Here is a 22,667-nt window from a genome sequence, read left to right as displayed (position 1 = left end):
GAGGACACAGAGGCACATGATTTTTTTTTTCTTTCAGATGACCTGTCTCATGCACTACTGTCAGGATATAGTGACGGTTTTATAAAAATAACTTTTTTAATCATATTTGCTCCATTTCTTCCCACTGCAGCTTTAATGGTCATAGTGACTGACTTTTGAATTGCGTTGGTGTATTGTCCCTGGCTAAAGCTCTCTATGACCACAGTCACACTACCAGCTGAGGCCCTGGGGCAGGGAGTGACAATAATAGCGGAATACTTTTGGGGGGGCTGCACAGCTAACCTGACTTCTCCTCTAACCCTGCCCATCCTGCTTCATGGGACATTAAAATATCAAAGGTAGACTTCTCCCAAAACTGACAGTTTTTATCAAATTAAAATAAAAAAATAAAATATGAATAATATTTGCTCCTATTCTACCTACTGTTGCTTAAAGACAATTTTTTTTTTATGTATTACAAGTTTTCTGAAATGTTAAGTTTAAATATGTGTAAATGTGGCATTATGTAATGCTAATTTTGGTGAATTTAGGAGAAATCTACAAACATAAACACAAAGTGTAGTAAAATATACACCTAAATGTGTATTATGGATGTTTTCTTTCCACTTGTCTGAAAGAAAATAAGATAAGATATTCCTTTATTAGTCCCGCAGTGGTGAAATGTGCAGTGTGCAGCAGCAAAGGGGATAGTGCAAAAAACAAGCTGATTCAGCTAACACAGTAAAAAAGAGCTAAACAAAGTGTAACAAAATATGAACCATTTAAATAGAAGGAAGTATAAAAATAGGAGCAGTAAATACAGTATTGACAATAAACAGACTATTAACCGAATTGCACAAGTGGAAAATGATATTGCAGACATGTTATGAAAGCAAAATAGCCCAAAATTGACCAGTGAAATATCTGAATTCAAAAATAAAATAAAATCATATTTAGAATAGAATAAAATAGAATAGAAATCTTTATTGTCATTGTACATGGTACAACGAAATTTGGAAGGCTTCTCCAGCTCAGTGCAATTAAAAATAGCCCCACTTCTACCTACTGCTGCTTGAAGACAATTTATTTTTTGTATTACAAGTTTTCTGAAATGTTAAGTTTAAATATGTGTAAATGTAGCCTTATGTAATGTTAATAATAATTGTGTTCTCAGGTATTGTCTTATTTATTGTAGTTTTTATCTAGTGTACTATTTATAGATTTTAAGGGCTGAGAGAGAGCCAGGGTAAAATGCATTTCATTGCATTTCACTGTACACTGTACTTTTAAATGCATATGACAAATAAACTTGAAACTTGACACTTGAAATCTACAAACGTAAATACAAAGTGTTGTAAAATAAACACCTAAATGTGTATTTTGGATGTTTTCTTTCCACTAGTCTGAAAGCAAAATAGCCCCAGATCTCAAAATCTCAGTGGAATATGTGAATACTTCTTCCACCACTGTCTGAGAGGGACTTTGCTCTGTATTGATGACTGTAACTGATAACTATAGCTGGATCGATGCTGCTACAAGTGTGCTTCAGGTGCTTGTGGAGCTGTAATGTCTGAGCTGTCCCTGAAGGCGTCGTTTCCCGGGATGTAGTTGTCCCTCCTCCTCCTGGTTGTCCCTCCTGTCTCTCTGCTCTCTGCTGCCCGCTGCCCAGGCCTGTCTGCTGGCTGCTGGCTGCCGGGCTAGGAGTCGGGATGATGACGCCACCTCTCGTCGCTCCGCCCCGGAGCAGCCAACTCGCTCTCTTGCGTTCATTTCATTCCTCGTCTCATTCCGAGCATTCTTCGCATCTCTTCTTGTCAGTCACCTACTACACCTTTCTTCCTGGCTGGCCCAGAAAACACCAGAATAACTTGACATAGTATTAAAAAAATAATAACAACAACCCCGAAACAACATCCCATTTTACTACAAACAAACAAGGGACATTTCTTATATGAGATATCAATAACGAGGTAAGTTTCCATGGTTAGTTGCTAGGCATCCAAACTGGTTCTAGACTTCGTGAGCTTGTTAGTTGACGTTCTTTTAGGAAATATTTAACAATTCTATTATAAATGTCGTTTTATTTACTTACTATTTCTCTCCCATCGTGTGTTTCCGTGATAGATGGTCGCTGGGTGCTTCACTTTGAACACTCAGCCTGTGTGGCTTTGACATAGCGGCGAAAATCTTTGACATTTTTCACATTTTTTGTATCCTACGCCCTCTCTATGCTCTATAAAGAGCCTCAGAGAGGCCGTGTTGTCCGGTGTCAGATCCTCCACTGAAGTCCCAGCGGGGGGTTTCAGGATGAACGAACTAAACAACAAATAGAACCGCACGAATATCTCATGTTTTGGACAAGATGACGGCTGATAAACGCTGGTGGTGGTGGTGTTTTCTCTCCGTAGTTTGGCTCAGACGAGGAGTTGTTTCACCGGAGGAGCATTATATCGGACCACCTCGAAGAAGAAGAAGAAGAAGAAGAAGAAAACACGGTGGAGAGACTTGTTGCTTCAACACGTTTTGACGGGCTTTTTCCCTTTTTTTTAAATCGCCATCGAAGTTTTGTGTAAGTACATTATTATAATGCTTGTTTGTCTCTCTAGCAGTGTGTGTGTTTGTGCTCCATTACTGTAAACAGCTTAACCTCTTATTGTTTAAAGCTCCTCTTGTGTGTTCCTCCCTTATAGTAACTTATGTCCACAAAACTAGTATGAAAACAAGTGAGTTAATTGCATTTTTTTACAAGTTTTTGCATACTTTGGTGGTTTTAAATAGGGTAATATTAATGCCCCCTTTTAAGCTTATTGTTGAGGATGAAAATGAGCTTAAATGTATGGTAATGCAGCTTTTATTAGGTTTTTTTCCTTCATTGTTTTCCTTTTGCTTCCTCTACTTTGGGAAATGCCTGCTCAGCTAAAACTCCCCTCCAGCTATATATGCCAGCTGTGTGTGTCACAAAGTTTTTACTCCTTACAATGATTTCATCCCTGTGACTTTTAGTGGGAACATTACACACATGCAAAGAGGAAGGATGAGAACAAGGCCAAGAGTTTTCATTAGCAACAGTACAGTATTTTTTTTATTTTTTATTTAACCTTTATTTAACCAGGTTAGTCCCATTGTTGAGATTAAGAACCTCTTTTCCAAGGGGAGACCTGGTCAAGACGGCCAGCAGCAAGAACACGAAGTTGCAGACACACAGACACAAATAGAGATAAAATACAATTCACACTAAACACTAAAAGAACTAAAATTTGCATTAAAAGAGAAACTATCTAGTAAACTATCTAGTAAAGTTGGCTTAAAAAAGTGTGTGTAGATCCTTTTTGCACCAAACACTGAAGGATCTCCTCTTTGTGCCAGACTTTGGTTGGTCTCAACTTGTTTTTTTTACCCCCCTGGCACTGGTACTGGATATGTGCTGCTTCAAATGGTCAGATTTGGTTTGAACAAACAGGCCAGTCAGGTCATCAGGACTCAGTTTACACAGCTGAGATATGTGATTCAGTGAAGGTGTATTTATACTTCATTAATTAAGCCGAGAATTATGAAATAACCTCATTCATTCTCTTGTGAGCTCTCCAGTTGTGCTTTTTCAACATCTCAGTCTATCGCTGTCTATTTAGTCATACTGATCCTGACTTCTCATGGCTTCAGTTGTGTTTCATGAAATCGCCTCTCTAAAAAAAATAAGATTGTGAAAGTTACTGTTTTGTATCATTGTAAACTTGGCAAAAGATGTGGCACATGGAGGGAAAAAAGACATGCACAAGCTTGAACAAAATCCACTTTCAGTCCCTACTACTACTACTACTATTACTACTACTACTACTACTACTACTACTACAAGTTTTTGGCGGCAGCTCCTACAGCCTCCCACCTCGTTTTGTTTCTTAATGTGAAAGCAGCTGGTTATGGCGAGTGCACAAGTTCTCTGCTTTTATAATGTAACTGCTGTTAATCATTTTATGTAACTCATGAGACAAAAAGATGAAACATTTTTTATTTAATTAACGTGAAAGGGCTTGTTATCATTTCCAGGAAGCAGTCTGAATGCAGTCAGGCGTAACCCCAGACATGTCACAGTGTAAATCTGCTTGCTCGGAAGAAAAAAAAAAAAATACGGGGTAGAAATAGATGCTTTGTTTTCAGCTTATGCAACCAGTGGACCTGTTGGACGGAAGCCTGCATAACATTTGTGCAAGAATCGGATGTTGTCTTTGTTTGACTGAAAAAGACTTTACCTCCGAAACTAGGAGTTACTAAACTCCCTCTGCTTTTTGATGGAGCAGTGGCGACCCCGGGGGTGGGGGGGGGGGGCACGGTAACCCTCATACAACCTCTCTTGAGTCACATATGCATATAGTATGGGAGGTTTCTGTGTGGTGTTTTTAAACGTAAGTAGGCTTGTTCCTAGTAAATAATCTCTAGAAACATATTCTGCATTCATACTGTATGTAGAATCTGGAGGCAACGAGACAAGATTTTGGTACCGGAAGCGTTCTGGTTTCCGTTTTGTAGTCCAAGTAGTATTGACCAATCACGTTCGAGCAGGCTTTGGTTGAATGCAGGTAAACAGTCCGTGTGGAGAGCAAAACTGGAGGAACGAATTGGCCGAAATGATTTAGCTTTTTATTTGTTTAAAATTAGCTTGTAAACCGGCTACTTGTGAAACAATCCGGTCGTACACATCGTCTGTCGACTCCAACTCCAGTGTCGCATCTCAACTAACTAATCGGACTGTAAACAATGAGCAGCGCACGGAAAAGGAAGTCTTGGCCCGGATATCCGATGACTAAACCGGAACACCAGAATTATAGCCCCTTGCCCCCAGAGGCTTATCCGTTGTCAGCCGATGGGTGCAGAGATTGCCCAGTAAATGTTTATTTTCCTTACAATAAATGTATTCCTTCAAATAAAATAAAGCTGTATATTTGTCTTATTAAAGAGCAAGCCTATTTGAAGAACAATGAATTGCTTAACACATGTAGATACAGATGCATAACACTTAAAACAGGTTGTTGTGGAACTCAAAATGTTAACTGTACCGGTATCGGTCTATGCGCATCGGATATTTAGTAACATTAACTGTAAAATAAGAAATCAAAGTATATCAGTGATGCAATTCCTTAAAGGTTCTAAATTGGACATCCAGAGCATTAATAATAATATAGCCGCAAACAACTATTTGCTATGTAAAGATATAGAGAAGTAATGTCTACCTGAGCAAAAATGTGTCTTGTAATCTGAGCTTCTTGTTGCTTTGTTGACGTAGCGGGGCTGGCCGCGCATGCTTTTAGTGCATGTTAGTGCATGTGAGCGTGCCCCACTGGCTAGCTCACAGCTGCTGCTCTGCACTGCTCTCATACGGTGGTTACAGATGATAACCACTGTTATCTCTGTCAGTATTTTTCGCCGTATTTAGCACTGTTAGCACCGTTAGCTGCGAGCCGCTGGTTTAGCCGTCACCATGTGAGAGCCGTTGAGGCGATAGAAATGCTCCCAATCCTTTATTTAGCACCTTTAACTTTCACATTGACATAGTTTTCAACTAGCCTATATACAACAGCATAATAGAATTCATGAAATGCAGCTTGACTTTTGGTTTTGGTGTGCAACCCCAAGATTTTCAGTGGCCCCATCTGGCCACCCCTATATGAAAAATGTCTGGGGGCACCACTGAGCATAACACAGTGCACAGATATGTTCACTGCTATGATGAGCCTGTGTCTTTTCTGTATATTAGGAACAGTCTAAACTTTTAAATACTTAGGAATTAGGCATGAGCAAAAAATTACACTTGACTTGTGATAATGTCCTTGTATTATTATGAACACAAGTGAAATATAAGCAGATGCTGATTGTGGATATATTGGCGACGTGTAACTTTAATACATTGTTTGTTCAGGTTTTTCTGCCTTGTTGAGTTCTGAGGACAAAACCACAGAGAGTCTAGTCTATCGGTTGTGAAGTGTGGACAGAATAATGTGCTTTTGTGAGGCAACGAATGGACTGTGTCCCTTCTCGGAGTGAGAGTGAGACTCTTCTTTTCTTTGGTTGTCCATACTGTTTGTTTGAGAGTTTCAGAAAACCATATTTTGGCCAAACATTTTGTCTTTGCTGTTTTATGCTTTACGAGGAAACGTGGCACATATCAATTCTTGCTTTTGTTTGTCATGTGAGCCCGGCATCATGCACGTACGCACATCACGTCTCTTTACCTAATGCATTTTCATTCCATGTTTGTGAAATGATATATCATTTTGTGCAGTCTTTGCATACAGTAATGACAGAATATGACAGTGTTTATTTATGACTCTTAGAGATATACTTAGCATAGTGTAGGGATGAAGCCTGAATCCTATGTCCGTTTGGAACGTATATCCATCGCTGGACTGACAAAAAAACGCTGATACGCAGAATGACATCAAAGAAAGAATCCTGAACTGTCCCCTTTAAAATTATTTTAGAATAACCACAAATGGTTCCTGACTGTTTTTAATTATAGCACATGAAGAGATACAGTCTGTGAGTGAGAGTTTGACTGCTGGAGAGAAGCACCTGTGTAGTCCGTGCTGCATGCAACAGGTGCTTTACAGCAGTCATGTATTTATTTTCTCAGGATGGCATCTCGTTTAAAAAATAGCATTTGCTTCCTCTAGTGTTAGTTTAAGATAGATTATTTTTGGACTGGAGTTCTGATGCATCAATTATTTTCCTTGTCGATTAATCTGTCGATTATTTTTTCCATTAAAAAAAAAAGTTGTTTGGTCTATACAATGTCAGAAAATGGTGAAAAATGTAGATCAGTGCTTCCCAAACCCCAAGATGACGTCCTCAAATGTCTTGTTTTGTCCACAACTCAAAGATATTCAGTTTACTGTCATAGAGGAGTAAAGAAACCAGAAAATATTCTTAAGAAATTACTCAAAACGATTAATCAATTACCAAAATAGTTGGCGATTCATTTAATAGTTGACAGCTAATTGATAAATCGTTGCAGCTCTAAAATAAAGGCTTCACCTGACTGAAAATAGAAACGTACGTGCAACTAGGCATGTTTTCTATTTGTAGTAAGGGGCTTGTGAAATTCCTCTTGGGAATGTGAGCACATTATGCATCCCACATTTTAATTGAAATGATAATACACAATATTATTAGGCTATTTTTTTTTGTTGTGAAAATTCCTGGCTAGAAAAAGATCTGTGATAATTGAATCTGGACACAGAGTCATTAATTGTGTAATTAGATGTGATGTGTGGCAGAATCACATCAAAACATCAGTGTTGTCCGCGGTCAAAGCATGCTTTACAAAGAGGACACTCCTGCAGGCTTCCAGGCTGTGTGTGCCCTGAGGTAAACCCTGGTCTAGAAAGGGAATTTTAGAGTATGTGCTGCTGCTCAGCAGTTTGAGCAGGGCCCACTGAGGCCAGCGGAGAGTGCCACCAAAAAGGAAAAGCTGGCTCAAAGCCACTGACGTCATCTAAGTAAATCTGCTTCAGTACTGCAGCCATAAAATGACTGCCAGCTACTGAATGCACTTTGGCCCTGTCAACCACCTTAGTAAGTGCAACACAGGTTTTTTTTTCCTCCTTGTGCATACTTATGGAAGACTGTGTTTAAGTCTACTCCCATTTTGCTTTAGTTGTAGCGGACTTTGCCTTTTCATTCAAAAGAAAAAAGTCATGTTTGAGCCTTTCTAGTTTCACATAAAGCATCAAATGATTGAGCTTCTCTGACCCTTTGAAGGCTCACCACTTTAATATTACAGACTCGTAATTTTTACCATATGGCCGTCTCCTTCATTTTTGGAAAGAGGCATTTGGACAGCGTAATGTCTTAACCACTCATAATTGATGTATAGTTCCTCAGAAGTTATTAAGTCGCTGGGACGTGTATTTTTCTACCTATTCCTATTTGGTATAAAAAGACAAATAAATGAGCTGCCTCATGATCACACACACAGATGAAAAGCAATATGTTCTCCATGAATCATTAGATGAGTCAGTTTCTGAAACCACTATAAACATTTTGAGTTCTTAACCACAATGAAAGCAGGAAATCTCGGCTTCAACAACTTCCTCTCTCAGTGCTGGCCATAGTAGCGGTAGTGGTGTTCAGCTTTCCACGAGTGAAAGGAAACCCATGGAACAAAGGCACACAGTCACTTCATTTACTGAAACTGTGTAGCTATAATTTGTGGCTTGTATTCAAATGTGGGTTATTCAGTCTCTCTGGCACCGTATTCCCCAGTCGTTGCTTGTAATAAATTTCCACAAGACCTTTCATCAATGGCCGCTGTATTGTTATCATGGCTGACGCAGATCAGGCAGGCTCTCTCTCTGCCCTGAAGGTGCCCTGGATTCAGTGGTGGCACAGATAGACTGGAGGGTAAGCTCCCAACATTAATATGCAGGCTGTGCCCAGTAAATTAGTTTGGAATCCGAGCCGGGACACAGCAGTGGGGAGCTGTATTGTCCAAACTTTTTTGTCTGTTTAATAGACCCAAATAGTAGACATTTTCAACAAGGAGTCTCGTTGATTTATAATTACACCATCAACAAAGGTTAGCTGTGCTGTCAACAAACAATACATCTTTCATTATCCCAATTTACAGTGTATTTTATCAGATTGGAAGATAATTTGCCGATATTCCATGTTCAAAATTCTATGTATGTCAACAAAAAGCATGAAGAGAACGTAACCGTGCTTCAGTCTCTCTGTGGCACACAATCGTTTGTTCCTGCTAAAGACGTAAAGCTTCAGGTCACAATTATGTATGTTTTCATTTTTTAAAAGGCTAAATAGTTTTCTAAAACTAGGGATGTCACCATACCAGCAATTTAGTTGTCGATACCAACACCAGTGAAATGCCGCTAATCTCGATACAATTTCTTACTGAATAGAGCCTGAACGCATCATAATGTAAATCAATGGCACCTCCTGTTAATGGTTAGCTTTGTGCAAAACTGTGCTGCTGCTAGTCACCTACGATTCCTGCGGTACTGTAGAAAAATAAATACCGTTATTTTTTCAGAATTTTGATGACTTGGTACATCGACTTGGTTTCATTAGTGTATAATCACCTGAAGCTAAGAATATTTGTGTTTTCGTTAGCTTAGAATGAGCCCTTCATATCTACATAGGGAGCGGGTCGTCTTCACGGAGTCATGTTGCTCAATCCAAACACTGGCTCTAGCGAGAGCCTATTGCATTTTTACATTACCTGAAGGCCACTGTAGTTCTCCGACACGCTTGTTAAATTGTGATAAGGTGAACCGCAGAGTGCAAAACCGAGGCATCGCCAGCCTCCTATAGTAGTGTTTTATTACGGTAAGGATGGCCTCTGACCAAGGCGAACAGCGTTGCCACGGTTTTGCACTCGGCGGTTCACGTTACCGCAATCTTGGAAAGGGAGGAGTGAGCGGAGGGGTACTCAGTTGGTTGCAATCTGCAACCACACCACTAGATATCGCCAAATCCTACACACTGTACCTTTAAGTCAGCAGGATGGTGTATGTGAGATTGACTCCAAATGAGAGTGCCCACGTTTAAAGGAACATGGCACCCAGTGCATCGGCGAGGCTTATTTATGTGTTTTTAATAGTTTTTGTACATAACTAGACTGTATATAAAGATGAATGACGCATCTTTACTTCCTCACACTACAAATATAAAGCCAAAATAACCCGGATACGGGCGCTGCCATCTTGCGCTGCTGATGTCATTTGGGGCCAAAGTATGCACAGTGAGTTAAAGTCAAAGTTACATCTCCTCTCGATGTTTTCACTCAGAGCAGCTGTCAATCATGATGTCACGCCCCCTTTTTATAGCATCGAATAACTAATTAAAACCAAACTTATCTTCACTCTACCTTTAAAATTGAGCCCGCTACAACCTAAAAATCGCATGCTGTGTCAATGTGTTAAAGGAATTAGTGGCGTTAAAACAAATTTGCGTTAATGCGTTATTATCTCGTTAACTTTGACAGTCCTAGTGTAAATATATTCTCAGTCATCCCCAAAACTAAGTAACATTATACATAATTGGTAAAGGTTTTGTCATTTTCTCCTGGCTGCACAGCACCTCTTATTAGGAGGCTGTTTTACGACAGATCAGTCTAGTGTGATATGCAGGAGTTGAAAAGAGAAAAAAAGAGAGGAGAGGAAAAGATGGATGCGAAGAGACAGGAAAGAAAGAATTATATAAGGGGATAAATGATCGCTAGAGAAGAAGAAAAGAGATGAAAGTCGGTGTGAATTGGCAGAGCTAAATGCAAATGGTGGCCTTCATGCTCATCACTGTGATTTGTTTTTTCATGCCCCTTCGCACGCGTCCTGAATGAGCCAGCGGCCAGCTCTCGGCCTCCTTTGCTCTCATAACTGTCAGGAGATCCTTTATCTGACGGACCTTTATTTACAGCTTTAATTTCCTGAGCTTTATGTGTTCCGCTCGCACTCCACACCGCGGTGACATGGGCGTACGCTGTCTGGAATGCACTGCAAATTTTTGATAGGCAAATGTCTTCTGAGCTTTCATTACATTTCATGTTTGAATGGTCAATTGTATTTTTATATGTTTTGGTATTACTGGCAGGACAGAGTATCCGCAGAAGACATTTTTGTGTCTTAGATTTACAGTAAATTTTGCCTCTGTTGTTCAGACCTTTAGCCGACATATCTGATGTTGTCCAGGTCATGTTGTTGCTACCTGTTTCTCCGTCTGAGGCAGGTAGAGAGGGCTGCTTTGACAGAACCTGTAAATCAATCCTATTCTCTGGCAAACAAAGATTGATCCCACAGTGGCCTGATGGTTGCTGGGCGTTGGGATCCAGGCCTCACATTTGAGTGGGATGATATCAGACAGATTCACGGCATCTCAGCCTGCAGGTTCAAAGAGGCATGAAATAAACACTAGGCTACTGCCAATAACAGAGGCGGCATAAGTAAGCTTTTTAGCCTCTCCAGTGGACCTACGGAAATTGGTATTGAAAACCTTGTTTATTCATCTGTACTCCAAACCCGTAGATTTATTCATGAAACCTAAAAGAAAATCCAATACAGAATCAATAGTTTTGTCCTGACATTCTTGCGTCGTTTGGTGACATATTCTAGTCTGTTTGGAAATGTTTTTGACATGACTGCGGTAATTAAAAATGTCCCTGCCATCCATCCCATTTTTATTCTGCAATGAAATTGCAGTAGGTTAAAAGTGCTACATTTTTTTTCTTAACTTTTAATCTATTAATTAACTTAGCCTTGTGTAGTAAATCTTTCTAAATAAACTAAATTCAAAGAGTATTTCCATAGATTTTTGATTAATTTATTTTGCCCTATAACCGCATTTCAAGGTCCTCAAAGACCTGCTGTCAAAGACTTCATTCCATAAAGATGCCTTTCCCGAGGTAATTAATTTATTTTAATAACAGACACTAAATGAAATTTCAGTCTTTGTAAATGTTCATAGTTGGTTACGTGTTGCTCCAAATGGAATATTTTTGACATTGCTGTTGTAATTATGCAAAGGCCAGGATATGTCTTTACAACAAGCTGAAAATGTTGAGTTTGGAAATCACATGGTAATTATAGTTTTACACACTGTGGCCTTAACTACTGTGGGCCATTATGGGGTGCACAAAAGTCATTCACAGAATCATTATTGCACCCTCTGAGATAACGGCACAAAAGAACTCCACATGGAAAATTACATTTGAGACCTCTCATCTGCTATTTCATTACCTTGCTCTGTCTGATGGGTGAAATGGGTTCTCTTAATTTAAGGAGCTGGATTCCAGCTTGGTGAGTGGTTTATGTAATCTCACGGTAAGTGTAATTTCCCATAATGCCATGTCACAGCTACTACTCTGCTTAGCTACCACATTCACTTATTGCATGGCAGGCCATCTCCACCCCGCATCTCACAAATAAGACCATTTCTATGGTGAACACCCTACAAAAACAGAAGTATGCAATTATCTGTAAGCCACAAGTGTTTCTATGGGTGACATTCATACCTTCTTTTGACGGACATAATTAGTCCACAGATTCTGAGGCGCTAAGAGACCGTCTTCATTGACAACTCTGCCGTTATTCACATGTTGCACATGGCAAAAGCATCCAATTGATGTCACAGGATGCTAAGAAAGAAATTTATTGAAGATGGGGATGACTTTTATCCTGTATTTTTTCAGTGTTTGTATGAGGAAAAGTCAACAAACCCCTTCTTCATTTGACACGAGAAGATATAGATAACAGGGTTACCAGTTTAATAGATCAATAAAAAAGGACACCTTTTGCACACCTAAATAACCCCACATCCCTTTCGTCCTTCATTATTCCACCACATCCCATAATATATTGGTAATAATTTAACATTTTATTAACGAAATTGAAGTTTTGACAGCGCAGCATCAATGAAGGGTGGAATAGTAATTCCACAGATCATCCAAACAATATAATATATTCCGCCACGAACGCCAAATAAGAACTGGTTCTGCAGTACAAAGTATAGTGGGTCAATTGTCAATTCATAATGAAGGAACAGCATTAATTTGAACATCATCTAATGTTAACAAATGTAGCTTTACATCACCTTTTGTAGGAATCATGTTGCTAACAATTTATATTTGTTATAATATAAGTTAACAAGTAATGCTTAAGTCCTTCAATAAATTATTTATGGATGCTTAATTGTTGCATTAGTCTGCACCCATATTTTATTCATGGTCATATAAATGATTAGTTTGCACATTCTCCAAACATCTGTTGTTTGCAGCCACCAAGTTAAAGTTGAATGAATGTTTTTTTTTATTATTTAAAAGTCCACCATATTTGAATTCAAGTCATGAAACATTACTAAGATGACAAAGAAGCAGATAGAAAAAGGTCAAATCAACCAATTTGTTAGGAAAAAAGTAACCAAAAGCAAACTTTTGACATATTTTGAGGCTTTGTGCTGCTTGGATAAAAAAGTACTAGTTTGCAAATATATTTCAGAAACCTTTTGAAATTGTAGGAAATCAATCGAGTTGGAAATGTGAAGCCTACTGTATGCCAGGAGTTCTGGATGACCTGAAGGACATAGATGCAAGGTTATGTGCGACGCACAGCAGGGTGGATTTTCGCTACAATGTAAAAGTGAGGCTTGTAGTTAAAACCTTTATTACTTCACTTCAAAGTTATCTTGAAAGCTTCAATCCCCCGGGGTCCTCAGGATGGCCTTTCATTGATGCCCTATCAGGTGCACTTAAACCACTGCCCCAACCTTGTCAGAGTTTATAATTACACATTGGGAAGTTATGACAAAACACAAATTTAACAGTTGTAGTTTTGAATACAGTGGGGTGGAAGTTGAAGGTCTATCCAATGTTGTCAGGTTTGTTGTGTTATTTGTGCTGTTTGACTTTGTGTGCTGTTTCATTTTCCCTCCGATAATGATCAGCATCCTGAAGACATATTTGATCTCATATTAGAGAAAAGCCCTCTGGAGAAACAGAGTTTATGGGGTAATTTTTGTAGAAGAGAAGTATTAATGTTTATCTGTTGCTGTCTTGACTTTTTTTTCCCTCTCTTGATGCTCTCTGAAACCGATTTTGGTTTTGGCAAAATGATTATATTGAGGTGTTGCATAGCCTTTCTAGATATAGCCTTTATTGATTGGATAGTAGGTGGAGTTGAGGTTTAATAATACAATGCATTTACTGTAACAATAAAACAGAACCAGTGCTCATAAAAAAATTATATATATTTAATAATAAGAGATTTAGAAGGATATACAAAAATGTTTGTGATCTTATTAGGGGTGGGAATCATCAGAGGCCCCGAGATACGATATTATCACAATACTTAAGTCATGATACGATCTTATTGCAATTTTAAACATTTTGCGATATGATGAGTATTGCGATAAGATATATTGCGATATATTACCTTTTTTCAACTTCAAATTATGCAGTTTGTCAACATCTGTTTTATTTAATAAGATACCGTTTTCACTCTGTTCATCTCAGAGTTTTCATTCACATATCTTGAGGTCAGAGGTCAAGGGACTCCTTTGAAAATGGTCATGCCAATTTTTCCTTGCCAAAATTTAGCACGACTTTGATTTTTAGCATTCTTCCCGACAAGCTAACGTGACAAACCCAGGGTTTTCTAGTTTCATATGATACCAGTATCTTCACACTACCTTTAAGAGGGAGCCCGCTACAACTACTGAAAGACAGACTAGCCGTCGGCGGGCCAGCGGATTATTAAGAGGTTAGTAGTTTATATAATAATAGATCAGTACTCGATGTCCGTGTATCGATACAATATTGCCACGCATAATATAGCGATACTATGCTTTATCAATTTTTCCCCCACCCCTATAACTTATGGATAAAAGTAGACTTATAGTTTAGCTGTAATATTTCTCTTTTTCCTTGGGTTGTTTTGGTAAAGCTGTTGAAATGTGTTTGCGAGGAATTAAAGCTTTATTGAAACATACTGGCAGCAACTCTACAGAAACAGATATCTATGCAAAGTTGCTTTTACAAATACCACTGTAATTTAATGTTTGGACTTGATGAGGATAGAAACAAATATTTTCTTCAGAACCTCATCTTGCTGTGAAAATGTAAGCTGGAAGTGATTATGAGCACAGTTCATCATTTGGGATGAGAGGAGCAGCACATCTAGAAAGAGTCCCAGCCTGTTAGTGGTTGAAATGGGATTTTTTCCCCCCTCCCTCATCAGTTTGTGAGTTAGTTCTGCTGTGTCAGCAGTCAGCACACAAAAACGGAATTCAGTAAAGGCTCTCTCCGCTCTCTGGGAGTTTTTTTCCCCCAACAGCTTGCTCCCATCCCCCCTTTCCCCCTCATGAACTGACATGCTGGAAGAAACATATGCTACTATTCCCACTTCCTGACAGCTTGTGCTGCTTGAATGGGATCTTGCTCAGGGAGGAAGCAGTTGTCTGGAAAGAGGGGAGAGATTAAGAAAAGAGAGAAACCTCAGTGAATTGTTTGTAAAGGAAGTGAAACATAAAAGCATTTTGGATCGTGAATTAAGGCAGTAACAGTTTGACAGTCTACACAAACTCTGAGATTTATTTACATTGAAAGTCCAATCTGTTTCTGTGTTTGTCTTGAGCTACACTGTAGATAAAAAAGTCGCTTTAACATACGTCGACATGTTACTGAATGTTAGAGTGACTTTGATTTGCATGTAAGCAAAACGGAGCACAGTGTCGCTTCATTTTACAAGACGTGTTGAGCTCCTCAACACGTCACACGGTGTACACTGGATCCGTTCAGTCACAGTGCTGCATGTCGAGCAATCAGAGAGTTCACAGCCCCGATATACAATCATGTATTTATGTGAAAAAATAGATGTGAAGCCTAAAATAACACTTCAGGTTGCACAGTGTGAGGGACGCAGGAGCAGTTACAGTATAGACCGCTGCATTGGACAATGAAAAACAGAGCTGAAACAAGCCTTGTGTATACAGCCTGTTAAGAGAATTTCCTCTTTTGTTTACTCATAGATTGTTGATCCACTTGTTGCTTTGCTTTCTTCCCTCTGAGAGACGACAGAACTTGCTTGCCACAAGCTTTTTCAAACATTCAGTCCCCTGCATACGTTATTTATTTACCCATATTAAGACAGTTTTGTCTCACATGCTTTGAGTTTACTAGTTTGTTTTCTTTTTTCTTTTTCCTTGCATGGACACATTCAAGATGCTAATCTGCTCTCTAATCAGCATTTGCAGGATAATCTGACAAAAACAAAAAATCTGAGAAAATTTTTATGTTCTTTTGAACTTTTTATAGTATGATGGCACTTATTCCCTCGTAAAGTCAAAAGTATAGTTTTATGTATGGCCGCAAAGCCCTCAACAATAGAGATTACCAAAAAATGCCAAGTCGGGCTAGTAAATCTAGGAACTCACTTACCCGATCGGGCAAGTAGTAAAAAATAATTAAACGCATTGTTTTTTTCCGGAGCTGTTGATGGAAGTAGCGAAGGAGTGAGCCATCTCGCTTCCTTCTCATCTCTGTTGAGAGTTTCCCATGCATAATACCGATCGGGCACGATTGAGAAAATGGCGGCGGGTAAATACAAAGCTTATGAGCTGAAGTGCAAGTGAGCACTTTAATTATCCTGGAAACAGGAGTTTAGTTGGGTGGCGTTAGAGGTCGTGTGAAACTCCAGATTAATTTACTTAAAAAAAAAGATCAAACATGACAATTAACTATAGTCTTTGTTGTTAATTGATAACTGCTAAGAAATAAAACTAATTGTATAGGGGCAAGTTAAAATTGACTTTGGGCAAGTAGATTTCTGCCCGACCGGGCAAGTGAAAAAACCATTAACATTGAACCCTGAAACTGCGTCACATAAATGTTGTGATCTGCCCATAAGGGTCCATGCAGAGCGTTGGCGTGCCTCCCGAAATATACGACCATGCAGACTGTATATGCGGGCTTTACATGCCCAATGAACTATAAACAGAACTGTGTGTCTGCTGTGTCCGTTTTTGGGGTTTTATCCAGCACACTTCTGCCATGCAAGTCACATACAAGTATAAATTCAACCTCTACATGACAACTGAGCTATTTTCTCCCTACACACTCAACACGGAACATTTTAAATCCATTCTGATGTTTTCTTTCTTATGTGATTTAACCACCTTAATAAACTCTGTCAAAGTCTCTTGAAGTCCTGGGTCGGACTCCCTGCGGCTGCTAAAGCCACTTTGTGCAGAATGCTCTCCATTCATGAAGGCCACACAGTTTACACTGACCGCAACACTGCTGAATCTCATTTTACCACACACATGCTTCTCTGGAGTCCAGCATTCATGAAGCTTTAGTGTGTAATCGTCATTTCCCATAAAATGTGGGATAGTCTGCTGTTTTATGTTTCTGGACATGCAACGTGTTCTGCCCCAGAAGCTTGTCACTGCATAATGATGCAGTCCTCAGCTTATTAGCTGCAGATTCACCCAGGAGCTTGTTGGTCTTGTCAATAGCCGCCGGTGAGATGAGACTTTCTCCAGCTGTGTGAGCAGCTTGGTAAAATGCACAAAGGGGGCTGGTTCTTGGATTGAGCCACAATCTGTAAACAGTAGTTTTCTTGTGATGCCTGCGGGTCTCCTCTTTTTTCTTATACAACCTCCTATGGCTTCTCTGTGTGGCTCGAGTGTCTAATTTTTATATGCCGTCATGGTGTGACGGCTGTGGCCGACTGGTGACGTGAGCCACAATTTTTTTTTTCTTTTTCTACTTTCATTTTTACAGCATCGTCTTGCTGAACATGAATGTTTTTTGAAGAAATATCTTTCTTCACAATCACAGAGTTGCACACATTTACACCTGGAAGCTGCCAGCTACCACCACGGTCTCACCTGTTGGGCGAGTGTCAAATGCTGCTTTCTCATTTCCCCACCCAGATTTATTGCTCCAGGAATCAACTTTAGGGTGACTAATTAATTCTGATGGGGCACAGCTTGTTACAGCTTGTTAAGATATACAAATTTAAAAGCAACTGCACAGATGCAGGATAAGGATGAATTTCAATCGCTCCATGACTTTTTAAAACTGTGTAGTGTTTTGTGGCTATACGCCTCATCTTTCAGGCATGGGTTGCATTTCTCATCATAGTCTGAAGCATGTATGTGCTCTCTAAACTAGTTTTAAATGCAACCATTTGCACTGTGTCCTGTCATTTCATAAAAAGGAAATGCAACACATCAATGAGAGAAAATGTTCAATTGTTTAAACCCATAACATCCATTGTGAATCAAGTCAACAACATTCTTGGCGATGTCCAAGCTTGTTTGGCTGCTTCTTCTCCATATTGTGCTCTCAACTAACAGTGTGTACTGTGGTTTTTTTTTTGGAAGCAGATGTCCGTTGTTCTGTTGTGGAGAGTGACCGTTTGGTTGTGTTTGTTTATTTGGGAATTCCAGGTCTCTCCCTAGTCTGCTCCAGGCGTCAGCTTGGAGAGCCCAACCGCCACGATTGATCCCAGCAGCTGGAGCGGCAGCGAGAGCCCTGCCGAGGACATGGAGAGGATGAGCGACTCGGCAGACAAGCCCATGGACAACGATGCCGAGGGGGTGTGGAGCCCTGATATTGAACAGAGCTTCCAGGAGGCCCTGGCCATCTATCCTCCGTGTGGACGCAGGAAGATCATCCTCTCTGATGAGGGAAAGATGTATGGTGAGTACAGACGGGTGGATGTGTGAGTTTTAACCCAAGCGTGATCTGTGTAGTTTTTCTAAGGTGAAAACTGAGGGACCTTAAAGGAATAGTTTGATATTTTGGGGAATACACTAAATTGATTTCTTGCTGAGAAGGAGATGAAAAGATCAATACCTCTCATGTCACGGCCAGCAGTAGGTTAGCTTAGCTTAGCATAAAGACTGGAAACAGGGGGAAACAGCTAGCCTGGCATTGTTCAAAGGTAATAAAATCTGCCTACCAGCACCCCTAAAGCTCACTAGTTAACATGTTGTGTCTCGTTTGTTTAATCCATACAAAAAAATAAAGTGTAAAAATGACAAGCTGCGGTTTTACAGGTGGTTGTCGTGGGACTGTGTTTTCTGCGGGCTGTAGTTTCATATTTAACAGAAAGACGAGAGTGTGGTATCGATCTTCTCGTTTAAATCGTGGCAAAAAGTGAATAAACATGTTTTCCAAACTATTCCTTTAAAAAGAAAAATCAATAGACGGCTGTGCTCAGTAATGTAATATTAGAAGGCTGTCAAATGGATGTGATGGTGACCATACAGCCACTATTCTGGTTCACAGAAGTGCAAGTTTATAAGTAAAGCAGCATGAACTATTAGTCAGTAGCAGATGGTACTGCGGCTTCCACCAGCTGTGCCCCCTCTCCTCCCTCTGTTTCCCCCCATTCCTGGCTGGGTGATGTCATAGAAAGAGGGAATATTTTCTCTCTGTGGTGTTGGACCGTCTCACAGCCAGTCAGTCAGTGTCAAGTGAAAGCAGAAAGCCCCTCAGAGCATTCGCTTGCAGCTGTCATGTGACCCGCTCCGGCCAAACGAAATGTAAATTCTAGGAGTTGCAGTGAAACCCCTCAGCTGCCACTACAAAGATGTGGGCTCAGACAACAGGACCCTCCCCACCGTCTCTTCCCCCAATTCCCTCGTCCCCACACAGAGCGAGGCTGCCAGAGAAGCTGTCCCTCTGCTGTGGATTAAAGCACGACAGTTTGGCTTTTTTTTTTTTTAGACTTATAAATGAGCAGTGCTAAGTGCAGGCCTCGCTGTTACTCAGCGGACATCCTCAATATGATATTAAGGTTCAGCTTTCTGGTTGACTGGGACATTAAAAGTGTTAAATGTTCTTCTAAATCTATTCTTTTTGACAAGTTATGGATCAAGTAGAAACTCAGTGTTATACATTTACTGCATCAAATACCAAAACGCAAGACCTTAAAGGGACTGCATGTAAGTTTTTACACATATAAACGTTTTTAAATCGTTTTTTATTGCCAATGTGTGACAGGTCGTAACCCAACCTAAAAAATTAGACCTTCTGCGCCTCTCTGGGTTTCCTCTATCAGCCTGTAGACTGCTTTTAATGTGAAGAATGCATGCTGTTTTTTCCGGGTCATGCGCGCTCCGCTACAGGGCTAACAGTGTGCAACTAACTGCTAACGCCAACAAATGACCAGCCCCAGTCTCGTGTGTGTTGCCTTACTGTTTTGACCGATGCTCGCTCGCGTCCACGTAGTGAGAGCACGAGCAACTGCCGTTGACTTTTACAGCCACAGGTGTTACTATTAACAAGCAATTTCTGATTCTTACACAGAGCCCCTTTAAATGTAGGTTGTAGGTGCTTCTTTTTTAAATCCTGCAATCAATTAGGTAGATAAAATGATAATTATTCTAACTGGTATTGATTTAACGTAAACTGAGGCAAAAGACATCATACGGAAATCTACCTTGTGAAAATGGCATATAGACAAAAAGATATAATCCACGAACTGAAACAAGTTTTCTTTCTCTGGACAAAGATCGTTGCTTCTGATAGATTAAAAACCCCAATAACAAAACGTGAAGAACTGTTTAGTTTTTGTGGTGTTGAATCCACCTTAAAATCTGCTGAAGAGACAACTGTAGTGTTGAACAGAGTTTGGTCCTGCCAGATGTGCTCTGCATCTGGTTACACATTGTCTCACCAGTAGCAGAAACACTGGGCTGTATTTCCTGACATTACTGAGTCCAAACTGTATGACACAAGAATAAAATGATTTTCTTACATCTTCAAGTGTGCAAACTGAAGAGGGAAACGTAATGCGTGGTTTCATGTTGCAAAATGATGACAATACTGCTGACTGCTGGTGTTCAGCTGTTGTCTGTGGAAAAACAAGAGCTACATTTTTTTTTAATGTTTTTTTAGATTAAAGGCAGAATTATGGATGCAGTCCTCTTTTTTAGCGTATCAGAGTTTGTTGTTACAAAAGACAGATTGGTATCAGTCTGATATATGGGGCCTTTTTCTGGGGACAAAGCTCATTGTTCAGCCCTGCAACTGTTGCTGCATCCCAGTGCCAATCCCATCATGCCATGAACTGTGACAATCCCCCAAAGCTAGGAAGGGTGTTAAGGTGCCATGGGTTTTTTATTGAAAAAAAAAAAGCAACCACATTTTATTTTGAATAGATTGATTCAGTTTATTATTAGAGCACATTATAAAAGTAGAGCAGAAACAGAACAATGTATTTTGGATGGTGTTATGGTCTTAAATAGCCTGCTATAAATGGTGACATTTGGAGGCATCAGGACAATCATTATTGAGTGTTGATTGCTACATTCACTCTTAAGTGTTGTAGCCATATCCCATCAATCATAGACAAAAGGGCCTTAGCTGTAGGGAGTGGCCAGCTGTGTGGATTACCTCTGTGTTAAAAATGAATCTTTCGAGGAATGCTTGGAATGTGACTCAATTCCTCTTTTCCTCGGGACTTATCCGTATAGTTTTTTTATGAGCAAATCTTACGAAATGCCTACTGGTGTTGCTTTTGACTCAGCTGTCCATTTCCTTATTCCTCTTTATGTCAAAATATAAGCAAACAAATGTTATGTGAACATGTTTTGTTCAATACAAATGGTTTCATTTTTCCTATTTAACCCAAAAAGTATCTCCCTGTAAGGATGAAAAAGGTCTTCTCCACTCTCATTGCATTAGATGATTGATCAGATGTGTGGGAATATATTGTAAAAATAAGAATCAGTATTAAGTATTTAATTGCAAAATACATTTTGTAGGGGTGGGAATCGCCAGAGGCCCCAGGATACGACATTATCACGATACTTAAGTCACGATACGATCTTAAACATTTTGCGATATGCTTGTGTTTTGTGATATAAGATATATTGCGATAAATTGTGATTTATTACCTTTTTTCAACTGCAAATTATGCAGTTTGTCAACATCTGTTCATCTCAGAGTTTTCATTCACAGGTCTTGAGGTCAGAGGTTTAGTGTAACTTTGGAGCGTTATTTAGCCTCCTTGCCGACACGCTAACATGACATTCCAATAAATGTTTTAGGTTTTCTACTTTCACATGAATGACTGAGCCCGCTACAACCTCCGAAAGACAGAATAGTGGCCTTTAAGAGGTTAATAGTTTATATAATATTGATATTTGTCGTCCGTTTATTGATACAATATTGCCACACAAAATATGGCAGTACTATGCCGTATCGAATTTTTTCCCCCACCCCTAAAATTTAGTTGTGTAAGACATTTGTGAAATAGGATAACAATGTGACAGAGGAGTATGATGTGTTGTTGATATCATGATAAAATAATGTATACAGTCAAATGTATAAAGGCAGCTTTACTATTTAGAGAATGCAACTGGAAACTATTAAATGAAATCCAAACCCTGGCTGCATGCCCCATGTAGAAACAAAGATGCTCTGTTTGCCACGTGAATGTGTGTGTTTTGTAGGATTTCCATTTGTGCAGTGCTCCTTGCTAACAGTGAACTTCTTTGGATTTGCCATCAGAGATAAGTAACCAATGAGTGGTCCTCCATGCTGCTACAAGGGATTTATTTGCCTAAAACATCCAGTGATTTGTCTTTTAAGAGAGAAGGTGTTCAGCTAATCATGGTGAGGCTGATATGGGGCTGTAATCCAGGTCTGTAGGGTTTAAAACAGCCACAGACCGACACCACACAAAACCTCTCATGGCATCTGAGATGAAAGTTGGCTATAAGGAGACCGGTATTTTGTATTTGAGAGACCCTGGGGATGGCATAGTGTTCCATACACAGAGCTCATCACAAGAGGAGCTGCCCTGAGTGCCCTTAAGCCCTTTGTTATCCTGGGGTAGAGTGCAGTTAATTAGCAACAGTCTCTATAGCAACTGTGTTGCGGTACAAAACAATTTCTAATTTCTGCTTCTTAGCTTATTGTGGTGTTTACCTGAAGTGTTTCAGATGTGCTGAGACCAGTGTTGGCTGGCGCTGTGCCCATTCTCTGAGGCTAATTGTGACTGCATTGGAAGACACCACATCTGCATAGACCGCATCAGCCGGCACTTGCCCCGACCCCAGAGTTAACTTGGGAGAATATTTTAAAAAGTAGAAGGAAATAGAGGGCCTTGGCTGCTAGCCAAAGGCCTAAGACTCCCTACTTGCATAATTCACCTGCTGTGCAAGGCTGC

General features: G+C 39.8%; 1 protein-coding gene and 1 long non-coding RNA gene across 9 annotated transcripts in view; one reads left to right on the top strand and one right to left on the bottom strand.

The window, feature by feature from the left end:
* Nucleotides 1–621: 621 nt before the first annotated feature.
* Nucleotides 622–2,407, bottom strand: LOC141757127 (uncharacterized). Its single transcript, XR_012591596.1, has 2 exons — nucleotides 2,072–2,407; nucleotides 622–1,822 (listed from the first exon to the last, which is right to left on the bottom strand). It is a non-coding gene; the product is annotated as an uncharacterized LOC141757127 (long non-coding RNA).
* Nucleotides 2,405–22,667, top strand: part of tead1b (TEA domain family member 1b) — a 58,316-nt gene continuing 38,053 nt past the window's right edge. For all 8 annotated transcript variants that reach the window (XM_074617398.1, XM_074617391.1, XM_074617385.1 and 5 more), the window contains exons 1-2: nucleotides 2,405–2,548; nucleotides 17,932–18,184. In XM_074617398.1, the coding sequence (XP_074473499.1) occupies nucleotides 18,028–18,184 (157 nt within the window). In that variant the 5' untranslated portion in view covers nucleotides 2,405–2,548; nucleotides 17,932–18,027. The remainder of the gene's footprint in view (nucleotides 2,549–17,931; nucleotides 18,185–22,667) is intronic.

This window comes from Sebastes fasciatus, chromosome 2 (assembly GCF_043250625.1).
Source record: "Sebastes fasciatus isolate fSebFas1 chromosome 2, fSebFas1.pri, whole genome shotgun sequence".
Lineage (NCBI taxonomy): Eukaryota > Metazoa > Chordata > Actinopteri > Perciformes > Sebastidae > Sebastes > Sebastes fasciatus.
The sequence above is the reverse complement of the archived record's forward strand: the minus strand, read 5'-3'. Positions and strand labels throughout refer to the sequence as shown.